Source organism: Candoia aspera, chromosome 1, assembly GCF_035149785.1.
Source record: "Candoia aspera isolate rCanAsp1 chromosome 1, rCanAsp1.hap2, whole genome shotgun sequence".
In the NCBI taxonomy this organism is placed as follows: domain Eukaryota; kingdom Metazoa; phylum Chordata; class Lepidosauria; order Squamata; family Boidae; genus Candoia; species Candoia aspera.
The window spans coordinates 172,107,977-172,121,575 of record NC_086153.1 but is presented as its reverse complement, the minus strand read 5'-3'; the positions used below and the strand labels follow the sequence as shown (position 1 = coordinate 172,121,575).

The 13,599-nt window shown below is 38.4% G+C and overlaps 1 protein-coding gene across 1 annotated transcript in view; it reads left to right on the top strand.

The window, feature by feature from the left end:
• CPS1 (carbamoyl-phosphate synthase 1) overlaps window positions 1-13,599 on the top strand; it is a 136,623-nt gene that overhangs the window by 89,332 nt on the left and 33,692 nt on the right. The window contains exons 23-27 of the mRNA XM_063317918.1: window positions 3,448-3,513; window positions 5,541-5,604; window positions 6,585-6,766; window positions 7,899-8,093; window positions 8,498-8,565. Coding sequence (XP_063173988.1) covers window positions 3,448-3,513; window positions 5,541-5,604; window positions 6,585-6,766; window positions 7,899-8,093; window positions 8,498-8,565 — 575 coding nt within the window. The remainder of the gene's footprint in view (window positions 1-3,447; window positions 3,514-5,540; window positions 5,605-6,584; window positions 6,767-7,898; window positions 8,094-8,497; window positions 8,566-13,599) is intronic.

Here is a 13,599-nt window from a genome sequence, read left to right as displayed (position 1 = left end):
TATTATCTTTTCAAAAGCAAGTGAACCCTTTTTCTATCAGGTACAAGAAAAAATCAGAGTTACTAGTCTTATCTCCTATCTTGTTTCTTATTAGGCCAGAGATGGCCTGATCTGACATGCTAAGCCTCAAATGCAGCATTTCTTTAATAAGTCTCAGATCAAAAGTAATGGATCTGCTAATAACCCTTACACATTTTCATTTAATTTCACCAGGAAAATGTGAAACAAACATCATTTAAATTTCTCTATCAATGTACCCTACTGTCTATGGTTAATGAGACTGAAGTTCAGATTAGTTCAGCTGCAGATGTTTGTTTTTTATAAACCAAATTGAAATTCTCCATTGCATAGTGTTAACTTACATTTAAAGCAGCAAATGTATCAACTGCTTCCAGTCCTGTGCCCTTTTTCCTGGTAAAAACATTCACCAGCTAACTCCTGCTTCAATTCTTTCTGGGTTCTTCCTTGCCATATAAAGTTTTGATTTCTTCTTTTTTACATGGCTAAGGATGATGAGGTCAACCTTAGCCATGTAAACACTTGTCTGTAATTCTTTAAAGCTGTTTCTACCACAAGCAACTATTTCACTTCGACATTTCCTGATTAGTCAGATCCAGCTTAGGTTTTCATAATCAGTTTTCTTTAGTACTAACAGTGGTCCACTGACATGTTAGCCTATGATTTCACTAAATCTGTTTGTCTAGAAACACTTAGTCTAAAAGAGAAAAACAAAGGTCTTATAGGCAGTGATCTAGTGGTAGTTCTATGTCCTACAGAAGGTAAGACCCCAATGCCCAGCCAAGAGACTTGTGTGAAACATTCTCTTATGGAATGTTCTGAGTTCCAGAAGTCGTCTGACCCCAACTCTGACCTTTGAAAGGCCTATTCTGAATGTTCTGGTAGAGTCTACTGTTGCTGAAACACTCAGAAAGGGCTTATTTTGAGGTCAGACCACTTTTGGTATACTTGGTATAACCTGTTTTGAGTTTGAATGAAATAGTCCTTTTCAAGCTCAAAATGTTTCACATCTATCCAGCAAGCCAGCTTTCTGGCTGACTTTGTCTAGTCCCATGAGCCAGGGTCTGGCCTGTATTATAGTGGATATAAGACAATTAAGGGCTGTTGGCTATTCTGGGAAGTTACAACACCCTGGGAAGAAGGCAGTGGCGAAGCAGTTCCATACTGTTGCCAAGAAAACTGTATGAGCACGTCTGTTCAATGTGCTTGAGGGGACCTTTACATTTACCCAGCAAGTCTAGCCTTTATTTTCAGCAACAGAAGTCTCCCCTAGATAATGACTTCCCTGACTCAGGCTGGAAATGGGTGAAAGAATGCGTGACTGGAAATTGCTGAAGCATCCCAGGTAGGCATGTTTTAGTAAGTGATCTAAAGTATTTTTAAACTGGCCTTCAATCTTGTGCACACCAGAGCAGTATATGGCCGTAAATAGCCATCTAGCATGCTATACAATAAAACCAATACAGTATTTTGAACATTGCAGCTGTTAGCCTAGGAAGCCAAATATGTGAGCTTCCTAGGCTAACAGCTGCAATGTTCAAAATACTGTAATTTTGAACAGCTGCAATGTTCAAAATTCCTAGGCAAATATGTGAGTTTACTTGTCTCCTGCTGCTTCTTGTCGCCCTGTGATCTTTCCAAGATAGCAGGCTGTCTGTCTGCACTGTATAACATCCAAGCATCAGACTATTTCAGCATGAGGTAGTTTCACATTCAATCATGCATATTCTTTGTCGAAGTAGCAACTAACATTAAATAATTTTCAATTACTTATGAAAGGAAGATCTGCTTCTCCAGCCTGCTTTGAACTAAGCCACTTCCTCTGTTTTGGTTTTAAGCAGTGAAGTAAAAAAGACTGAAAACATTGGTGTTGACCCATTATGCTGTGAGACCATAACATGTGTAACTCCTTTTGCCTATCATTTTATAAGGTAATACTTTAAGTGTCCCATCATTGCAAGTTAACTCAATATTCATTGTGGTAGTGCAATATGTTCCTCAGGTATTTATGACAATCCCACAGTTACTTTCAGAGATTTTCATTCTGCTGTTCAGTTAAGGGATACTGAAATGAAAGTCCTATGTGCTTCTTTTCCCCTTCTTTTTAAAGAGATCATTGACTGCTCTTGAAATTGTTGGAGGACCCAAGTACACCTAAAAGCCTATGGTCCAAATGCTGCCCTCTTTCTTGCTTCATTTCCAGTATATTCCAATATAATTAAGGCAAGGATGCAAATTTTGTGCTGCTCTGGCCTTGCAGCATTGGTGACAGTGCGGTGTTCTTTGAATGCCAAGCATCAATTTATCTTTTGAGAGCTCTCTCTCTCTCTGTGTTTGTGTGTGTGTGTGAGAGAGGGAGAGAGAGAGAGAGAGGCAGCCAGAGGTATGTTTCCCCTATACAGAGGGAATTTATAGAGTCAGAACAAGATACTTTTTGCTACAGACTCAAACTGTATTCTATGCTCTCAATAGAAAGATGTATACAAAGGGTCAGAAGTTACAGGTGAAGTGATATGGACAGCTGAAAAACAAGCTGTAACTGCAGCTGATCGTGGGCACAAGTTTAATGTTAAAACCACCTTTACTGCTGATCATCCTTACCTGAGAGTAAATCCTGTTGCATAAAGTGGGACTCACTTTTGAGAAATTAGGGACGTATTTATCCACATCTGGCAGAAAGGTATCTTATTAGGTTAAGCCTGCCCATAGTTGCAAGCATGCCCATGTGGATTTTTGAAGCTTCTAATTTGGATATCAAAAAAAAAGAGCATTTGAAAGTTCCTTCTGTAACTATGAAGCATGGCATTACCATTCGAGAAGCAGAAGCATAGAGAACTCCTGACTCTGCAAAATGAAATATATGTGTGTGCAGTGGGGAGGGGGAGGAATTCTACTGCCTGAAATGTATTAAATAAATAAAGAAGAAGCATGATGAATGGCTAATCTTATACCTCTTTCTGCAGAAAAGTGATATAGGATTTCTTTTCATTTTGATTTAAAATGGGACAAGTGTTGCTATGTGGAGGAGGGCCAGCCAGCCAGCATTCCACGCTTATGGTTCTTTCTCCATTCTCACTAGACAGTAACTTTGATGGCTCCTTCCTGTTTTATTCTTTGAGGATTTTTGTTCTTGGGCAAACCTTGGTGCTCTCCAAAGCATCTTGTGCATACTTAATATATTATTATCTATATAAGCATCAGCAGGTAGAGAATGAAGTTACAATTAATGCTTAATTTGAAATTATTAAGTTAAAATAATGTTTGACTGATGGTTGCTTGTGTTGTGCCAGTAAGTACCTGAACAGAGGGGTAACAACAACAGCAGCAACAACAACCTGGAGAGAAATAGGACAAGCAAGAAATGGTACTGCATGAACCTTGACAAATAGTGGTTGTTTTCATACTGACAGTTCTCCCCCTCTTTTGCAGATTGATACACTGGCAGGAGAATACCCTGCTGTAACTAATTACCTCTATGTCACTTACAATGGCCAGGTAACTGCTGTCGTTTACTAGGTTACAGCTATTGTGTATTATGATGTATTTTTCTCCCATGAGTATCTACTGACCTTGCAACTCAAATTCACTCACTCTGTAGACAGTCACAGTTTACAGCAGTTGGCAGAGGAATAATCCCATTGGAGTACAGGTGGAAATGTTTTTCTATTATTTTTATTGAGGAAGTAAAAATATAGCTGGGGGCATTAAAGTCCTTTTGAACAAGCATAGTAGACAGATAAGGAATGAGAATTTACCCATAGCATCACAGTTTTGTCTTCTGTGAACGACTAATATACAGCCTTTCTCTTTACTGTGGATGGCCAAAGAGAATCTTAGTGATTTAAGTTGTACTTGCCAGTTTGCAGCGTGGAAATTTTTTTTCTTTGTGAAATTTAACCTCTCACTACCAAATCAATTTGTGGAGTCCAATATGTTGCAAGTGCAATGAGTGGTACTGTCCCATCTCATTTCATGCTAGTTATTGACAGTGAATTGTATAATGAAAAAGCTAATTCCTAGCTCTTTGTACAAATCATGCTGATATGGATGGCTGCTTCCAAGAACTTGATAGCATTGGGGGAATGCAGCAGAATGGTTATAGAGTGAAAGACAGAGCCTGGCTTAGGGGATGGACTAACTTCTTTAACAAAGATTCTGTTGGAAGTATTAGGAACCCTGCTGCTGGCATGCCATTGAGCCCTTAGGCATGCACCAAAAATACTAGAGAACCATAATGCCAAATCAGACTGGGATTTATATTTGAAAGAGTTAGGGGCCAGTAATTAATTATTTGGGGGAAAGGCAACTGAGCAGTGAAAGCAGTAGGAAGAATAGAGGCCATTCTTAGCTGAAGTAGCTGTGAAATGCAAGCACGAAGTACTGGAGAATGAATTACCTACCATCAAAAATAGCAAGGTGAATTGTGGGTAGACTTTCAGCCAAGCATGGCAGAGACAATTAATTTCTTATGCAATATTCTTGTAGGGTGAGCAGCAATTAGCCTGAGTCAAGGCCAGATGAAATGGAAATCAGTTTGGGAGGTCCCATAAGTCTGTGGCAGTGCAATGGAGCTCAGAAAGAGCTCGACAGACAGTGACAGTAATAGACCAAACATTTAATGTGTAGTCCTAAACGCTCTTAATCTAGGAGTAAGTTCAGTTGCCTCAGTGGCTGTGGTTGGACATAATGTGTGGCCAAGATTGTGGTCATGATAAACACCTTAATAACAGTCTGAAACTATGGCTGCTTTTAGGTTACCTTACTTGAACAATGGCTCTGGGTATCAGCCAAACAAGGTCTGGGGTTAGACAATGGTTAATCTCCATTTCTGGCATTCAGACAAAGAGCTACAAAGAGGAGCTGCTCCTGGCTCATTTTCATCTCCAATGAGTGTGTGGAGAAGATTCCTTCTGACAATATTGGACAGGAATTTGGGATAAAAAAAAAAATAACATTACGTGATCAGGATAGCCTACCTTAGAAGCAGTTATATATACTGTAGGACCGGTTCATGCTACAAACTTATTGAACTGGCTCATGGGTGTCATGTGAACACCAAACCCATATCAGCTAATCCAAAAAACTAACCCAATTTTAGTGTCTCCCATCAATGAAAATTTTTAGATACGCTCGTCTTCCATAACCCCAAAGTGGTTAACTGCATTGTAACCCAAGGGCTCTGTTTCATCTTGGTCTGTGCTCTAAGCATTCCTTGTGACTCCAGTATACTGCAAGTCAATATTAATCATTTAAAAGACGAAAACACTCCTTTATTAGGTCATTATTCATGCTAATACCTTTCAACAAGACCTAGACTGTGTCTTACATGACTGTGCCAACTTCTTCAAAAAGGCTCTACATTAAAAAAAAAAAGTAAAGTATGGCAAATAAGGTCAAAGTAAGCCCTGACAGTTTTACTTTCAGACAAAGAACTGCAAGCCAGAAATGCTTTATTCCCATGAGCCCAGAGGATACTGCTGAAAGTAATTCCTAGTGACTTCTGTTACTGTGTTCTGTTTTAGGAGCACGATATAAAATTTGATGACCACGGAACGATGGTGCTGGGCTGTGGACCATATCATATAGGTAAATCTTGCTTCTATATCTTCTCAGCTTTTTTCCAACAGAGAAGCTCCTTTAGTTGGTACTCTCTTCTGTAATACCTTTTCCTGCAGTACTTGAATCCTATATGCCAAATAATTGCTACTTCATTGTTCTCAAGCATTTCATTTTGTAGCTTTAGAATCAAAGGAATTGTTTTCCAGATGGAGAATTTAGGCTATTTCTAATAAAATAATCTAGACACCTGGAAAGGGCTTGTATAGAGGTAACTCTTAAGGATTATGAAGATACAGTGGCAGTAAATGGCCAGGGGACCGTCTCTATTTCCTTACTTTTTCATAGCAATCCTCCCCCCCGACAGCTTTATCTGTCTTCATACTTTAACAGACTTGATGCTTGTACATATTAACATGTACTTCAAATAGTGTTAACTGGCATTACCATTTAATTGGGATTTGAAATGACTAAAACTGCTTTCATATTTCATCGATTCATTTACTACATACTTGGAAGGCCTGCTTCTGCTGAATCTATGTCTGATGGCCTTGCGCTGAATGCACAGTGAGAATATAGTGAATATATCTATATATGAAACCCACTTGGAAATGGCACCAAAAACGTGGAGATCAAATGTGAGGCCAGAAGCCATAAATATTTTCCACAAATTTGGTGAATGCATGGGCAGAAAACATATTTCTTCATTACGTTTTATCTATGTTTTTAGACAAACCTTTCCTATTAAGACATATAAATGGCTTGCAGCCAGACCCATCATACGTTAAATTAATTTTAAGAAGCTGCTATTCAGTGGATTCATTAACTACCCAGCAATTTGCAAAGGTACTTCTTTCACCAAGGTAATACATATTGTCAGTGGATATAGGTGTGCTGTTACAGCTGCACACTTTCTTGCTCTGACCTTGACACAGCAGTTGCTTTTCAAACCTCTTGCCCAATGCTGTTTGTTAAGAACTCCAACTAGATTTGCCTTTCTTTTTGGGCAGGAAGTAGTGTAGAGTTTGACTGGTGTGCTGTTTCTTGCATCCGCACGTTGCGTCAGCTCTCCAAAAAGACAGTTGTGGTGAACTGCAACCCAGAGACAGTGAGCACTGATTTTGATGAATGTGACAGGCTTTACTTTGAGGAACTATCACTTGAGAGGATCTTGGACATCTACCAACAGGAGGTAATTCGTTTTAAAATGGTCCAAATAGCTTCAGCCTACGGAAGATCAAGACCTCATGAAACAAGCTAAACCATTGGTCAAATCAAAGTCTTATTTTCCCTTTTAGCGGGGAATTTCTTAAAGTTACTAGTTTTAGATATTAACATTGTATTTTACAAGGCATTGTTAATCCTAGTAACTGCTCAGTAATGAGTGCCAAATAAATATATAATTGTGTCTCAAAGATGACATATTGCACAATATTTATACGCTAATTTAATTATTTCACAGTTATTTATGGCATAAATTGTCCTGCCCTTGCTGAGCTTGGTTTCAACCTGTGACAGTGAAAGCAATTACACAGATGCTTAATTTTATGCTTGAGGACGATGGTGTTGGTATGAATGTGATTTTTCAAATGCTAAAAATAAACTTAAGGACATCTGACATGTATGTATGTATGTGTGGTATTATAATAACTTCCATGAGATGCTTTGACTTTTTGTGATAGTCTGTCCTTTGCTAGGGCTCCTCAAGATTGTTTTATTTTTTTAATTGATTGCAAAATTGCTAAAACAAGCAAACACTGCCATGTTGTTCCTAAAAGGATGACACTCTATACATGTTTCCTACCTGGGCATTCCTAAGTAGGTTACAATGCAGTTTATGAGACCTGCTCAGTTTTGTCCTTGTTTTCAGGGAAACCAGTGGAAGAGTTCTCAGTCTGTGTAAGAGAAGCCATTTGCAAATAAGACAGACAAGCTGCTTTTCTAAACAGATAGAGATAGACCATGTAGTAGAGGATCATGATTCTTGGTTTGATTAAGAGATGCTCCTGTGTACAGTATATGTGGATGTGTTTAAAAAAAAAAACTGGCTATCCATACTACTGTTTATGGTATCTGACCAAAAATGAAACAGGATTTTATCATACTGACTTATCATTTGGTTGCAGTGCTTAGGTAAACCAAATATGGAGCTGCTATGAGTACCCAATCCTTTTGGATGGATTTTGGTGGAGGGAAGTGCCAGAAGCAGGAAGAGTTTCTTCCCTTGCTTCCAAATATTCTGAGATATATATTGTTGGGGAAATGAAATGCTGAGATTATTAGCAAGTTTTGCAGGTAACGTTTTGTCTTTTGATTTCTTGTAGGCATGTGACGGCTGCATCATCTCTGTAGGAGGGCAGATCCCAAATAACCTAGCTGTGCCACTTTACAGAAATGGAGTTAAAATGATGGGTACCAATCCACTGCAGATTGACCGTGCGGAAGATAGATCTGTATTCTCAGCTGTTCTTGATGAGTTGCAGGTGGCCCAGGCACCCTGGAAAGCAGTCAGTTCTTTGGTGGGTAGACATATTTGTAATCTGGGTTTAGTTGCCAGCTGAAGCCAACATTCACAACTTAATTTTTGTGTGCATAATTGGAAGGTTGCATTCATTCTTTGGCAATACTGTAGTATAAAGAAATAACAAAAAGCCTACTTTTCACATAAGAAGATATTTCAGCAACTTTTTTCTCATGTCCTCCTCCTTGTCAGAGGGTTTGACTTAAAAATGTGGAAAGAAAGGATGATTAATGGCATTCCAAGTAATGAGTAGTTTGAGCCTCACTGAAATAGAAAATGTTGGAGGATTCAAGGTTTTCTGCAGATATATCCAAATGCAGTGATATGAAAAACTTCAGGTTGGGGAACGTTGAGTTTAGTGTTATCAGTGTTATAAATAAAGTATGTTTTCCAATTCTTTAGGAAGATGCTGTGGAATTTGCAAACTCAGTTGGCTACCCTTGCTTGTTGAGACCATCTTATGTTTTGAGGTAAAGCATTTTTCTAAGCACAAGCTGAAATTCCTGCATTGCTTGATTAAACTGAGTAGTGATACTAAGAATGTCATACTTAGAAATTGAACAGTTTTAACATCCAGCATCTGCACGTCTAATGAATGTAGAGACTGACAGTATTTGTCCTGTTGGCTGCTTACTTAGTAAGCTGGAAGTATGACTTTTAGATTTAACATTGTCATGAGAACAAGGTATGTTAGACAAAGTATACTCTTCAGGCACAAATTACAAACTATACTTGTCTCATACTATCTCTACCAATGCAGGTTTTGGGCCATTTACTTCCTGGTATCCCAATTATATCCAGCTAACTCTAGAGTCTACTTATTGTCCCTGAGGTATTTGTATCCTTGTTTTCCTCTAACCCTTAATTTAAAGGACTCAGACATATTCTTGCCAAAACACAATAGAAATTCTAGGAGGATCAAATAATGTTTATAGTTCCATTTCCAGTGGTGGCCACCTAGATGCTTCTAAGAATCTGATGTGCAGCACATAAAGGCAATAGTGCTCCCATACTCTTTGACCCCCATACCTATCCTGAATGCTAAAGGACATTATTCCAAACATGGACTTTCCATTTAACTGCTATAAGTGTTAACAGAATTTATCCATGAATTTGCCTGTATTTGTTTTTGTGTTTGTGTACATACACATAGGAGAGAGACTGGACAAATTCCTATGTACAGTATATATGCACCCGCGATACAATACACATCTTAGCTAATGATCTTCATTTCCATGTCTCTTTTTTCTTCCTTCTACCATCTTTGCTTCACTTTTAGTCTGGTCTACCTAAAAGTTATTCAAAGCCATTCTGAGCTGCAGTTCTTTTCCTTCACTTCCTTGCTCTCTGCTCACCTGCTTCACGTCTCTCTGAGCAAATCAGCCCACACCAAGGAAGGTCTTTCAGGATTGCTACTGACACTCCAGTGTACCTGATGGCATGATTGACCAGGCCTTAAAAGCTAATGCTGAAAGATTCTGAGGCCTTTTATGGCTTGAATCCCAAGCTGAAAAACAACACCGTCAAATTGGTTCCTATAAATAGTCCACAAAACCTCTCTTTCCAATGCCAGGAAAGGGTGATTTCTTAACTGGAAAATTGAGTTTTGTAGCTTCAAGGCCCTGGAAGGTACTGGCAGTAAAATGATCATTCTCTGTGGCTAATGCTCCTACAGATGGGCTTATTTTGTTTGTCTGTTCAGCAGCTTATTTGATCTCTCAAATATCCAGACTATGTCCGTTGCATAATAAGGAAGTATAGGAACAATATCTATCATTTCCTGGGCTGTGGCCACTATTATGTGACTGGTATACAATTAAAGAATTATTAAACGCTCTGGATTCAATATTTACTTTTGAGATTTACTGAATTAAATAGATAGGAAAAGCAGTACATTAAATAATAAATGCTAATTGAGTCACATATCATCAGCTGTTGGGGTTCTACATATATATCCACCACCACCCATGAAAAAGCAGGGATTGGTCTACAATATTTATTAATTTATTAAATTTATTAATTTATTTTCTATCCCACCTTTATTATTTTTATAAATAACTCAAGGTGGCGAACATACCTCATACTCCTTCCTCCTCCTATTTTCCCCACAACCACCACCCTGTGAGGTGAGTCGGGCTGAGAGAGAGGGATTGGCCCAGGGTCACCCAGCCGGCTTTTATGCCTAAAGTGGGACTAGCACTCTCGGTCTCCTGGTTTCTAGCCCGTTGCCTTAACCACTAGACCAAACTGGCTCTCTTATCTTATCCTTATCTTCTCTTATTTGTAAAAACAAAATAAGGTGAAATTTACAGAGATTAGTAAAAAAAAAAAGTCACAATAGTGGCACAACAATATGATAAAAGCCCCTCCCTTTACATGTGTTGTGATGCACATAAAAAAATGGCAAGGTGCTGATCACATGGTCGTTCAAATGGGCTGCTTTGAACCAAGTCTGTTGTTGTTCCAAGTTCAACCAGGACTTCTACAAGGCAATCTAGATTAAGGAAGGAACCCTGTGAATGTTTTGACACTTTGGAGGGCTGTGGAAATGCAGAATGCAGACTTTGAAAAAATTGCAACAGCTCTTGCATGTTTTCCCAAAACACCGGGATGAGGAGGGTAATAAGAGAAAAGAGTGGATTCAAGTGACTAACAAGTCTACTTTCTAATCATATGGAATGATTCTTCAAGGGCTTTCCAATTACTGTTTTGGAGGCATCATTTGCCTACAGTGATATGATATAAAGAAGCACACTAAATGGCAATTGCAGTGCATTGGTTCATTTGAAATGGCAATGCAAAGCACTAGTAGGTTTTATACATCATTTCCAAATCAAACTATTTCCTACAAGGGATCATCTGTGGTGCAATGTTTTAGGAAATCTACCCAAAGCAAAAAATGTATAAGCAGAGGTCTTAGAACCAAATGCAATTTAATTACATCCAAAACTAACACATCCTTTTTGTATGGTTGTGAAAAGAAAACAGACAGAGAGACAGACAGACAGACAAAGGATGCCTTCATGGAAGCTGCAGATTTCATTGACATTGCTGTCTAACCAATCCTCTTTATCAGAGGATTGTAAAGACTTTTTTTGCATGAGAACCTCCCATCCTTGTGGCCTGAAATTGGCAGGGTTATTTCCACAGGAGGGGCAGATGTTGTGTATTTCTAAAAGCCACACATTTATAGATAGCATTTAAGCCATACCACACACACATGGAGAAACCAGAATTTAAAGCAGACTCCAAAACTCCCATACCTCTTTTTCTGAAACTGGGCAGTCTTTATCTTCTCATGAGGCAGGGGGGTCAGTAGGGGGTCAAAAAAGTCAAAATAGCCACGACCATGTGATCAGCACCTTGCCATTTTTTTATGTGCATCGCAACACACATAAAGGGAGGGGCTTTGATCATATTGTTGTGGCCACCGTTGTGACTTTTTTAACTGATCCCTTTGGACACCCTTGTCAGAAGGGTCTACATATCCTGTAAATTTCATCCCATTTTGTTCTTACTAATAACAGAAGAGCCATAGCAGTGTTTGCTTTTCCCATGCTAATCTATAAAGATTCAAATCATATTTTACATTGGCCCCCAACCTGACCTGGGCAGTCTCTGATTAAAGTTCCCATTTTCTCATGCCCCAAAGAGAACCCGCAATAAGGGTAAAAGAATGAATGGAACTGGCAGTCATCCATAAGGCTTAAGATTCTAGAAAAATCAGAAAAATATGTCACAGCAGTCTGACATATTCTGGTTAATATAAATGCAATCAGATGCTTTTAGGAAATCTAAAATGTCATTCCAATTTGTTTGGTTTTTTAAAAAAACAACCTTGGTTTCCATAATTTTCCAGTCTAGGATGTTTCCCAAATAAAAATCTAAGCCTGAAAGAAAAAAAAAAAAGATGCCACTGCATTAAGGAGTCATCTGATTAATGTTAAAGGGGTTCTTCACACTGTGGCATCTCTCTTTTAGGATCTCACAGAAGCCTAAAGAATGGAGGCTTCTCTAAAGAATAGCAGAAAGGAACTAAGCATTTCTGCTGAATACTTGTCACCAATATGAGTTTGACTGTCCTTGCTCTTCCTCGTTCCCATCTTTGGCAGTGGGAATGCATGGATAGGACCACAAAAGACTCAGGCACATTCAAAACTAGGCTCGCAAATGTCAAAAACAGACTTCCTGACACTTGGAAGAACCTGAATCCTGAAGAATTACCTCTAAATGTCAGCATTCTTCAGCATTCTGGTAATTTATCATAGCGTGTTATTAACTCATAAAAATGTGAGGAGGGGAGGAAAAACCCCTGTGAATGATGGTACCTTTGAAATGGCCCTAAGAATGTTCACATTCTCAACCGTCATCTTGCCAATTTCATTCCTTGGTATCTCTTAGAGACAGGTGTATCTGCATCATGTTGACAATATTTTCATTAGGCACTTCTGTGTGAAAATGCTCCTTTTTTCACCCCCACATAACTATTTTCTGTCAAATATGTGCTGTGGCAGCTGCTTTTCTTCCAAGACTTGGTTGACAAAAACAAAACAAAGAGAAGTGGCAATGAGTTGAATCAATATTCAGGGATGTTCTAAATACTCCCTCTCCCAAGCTTAATGCAGCAAAGGGCTTATTCACAGATGAGAGGACAGGAAGAGAAATAGAGTTTGCTGAGCACAGTTTGCAAGTGCAAATGGAAACTGAGTTGAAGCTTTCCAATCATAAAAGAGAGGTGAACTATCAATCTGAAGGAGGCAACCATGACACTGACTGAAGCAGGAAGAATGTTTAAACAGGAAAAGGCCTTTCTGCTATAGTGTGGCTATATAAGGATATGTGCATAAGGCCTTCATGATGCAATTAATTATGAATTACCTTTAAATCAATCAATCAATCAATCAAAACCACTTTTAAACTGGATTTTTAAAGCAGTCCAAAGATTCCAAAGCATGGAAAAGGTTCATCCATGGATTATTCAAAATCGTTTTGAAAATAAATTCTTATCTTTACAAAGGTATTCAACACATACCTTTAAGCTAATGAAGTTGAAACTATGATTTCTAGCTGGACTTAAAATAATAACAACAACTTTCTATATTCTTATAAGCATTCTACAAGAAATTATTTACTACAGGGCTCAAAATTATGCACAGGTTGTAAAGTAATAGCTGAGTAAACAAAACATATCTGCAATGCCAAATGTCTTTTTAATACCAGTCTTTCTTAGCAGAAAAAGTGTTCCATGGATAAATTAGACAGTTGGATTAGTTGTCTTGAAGTCAGTGGTCAGCAGTGAGAATTAAATGTGCTCTTTGTCTGCACAGCTGACTCCAGTGAGATTTTTCCTTGTATTTTTTTTCACAATGATTCAGAAGGAAGCTGGCTGCACCTTTTCTTACTAACAAATTTTATTAAAAGACATAAGCGTTTGTGAGCTGCAGCATACTTCATCAGATGCCTCAGATGCACAAAAGTTTATTCCTTTTAATAAAATTTGTTAG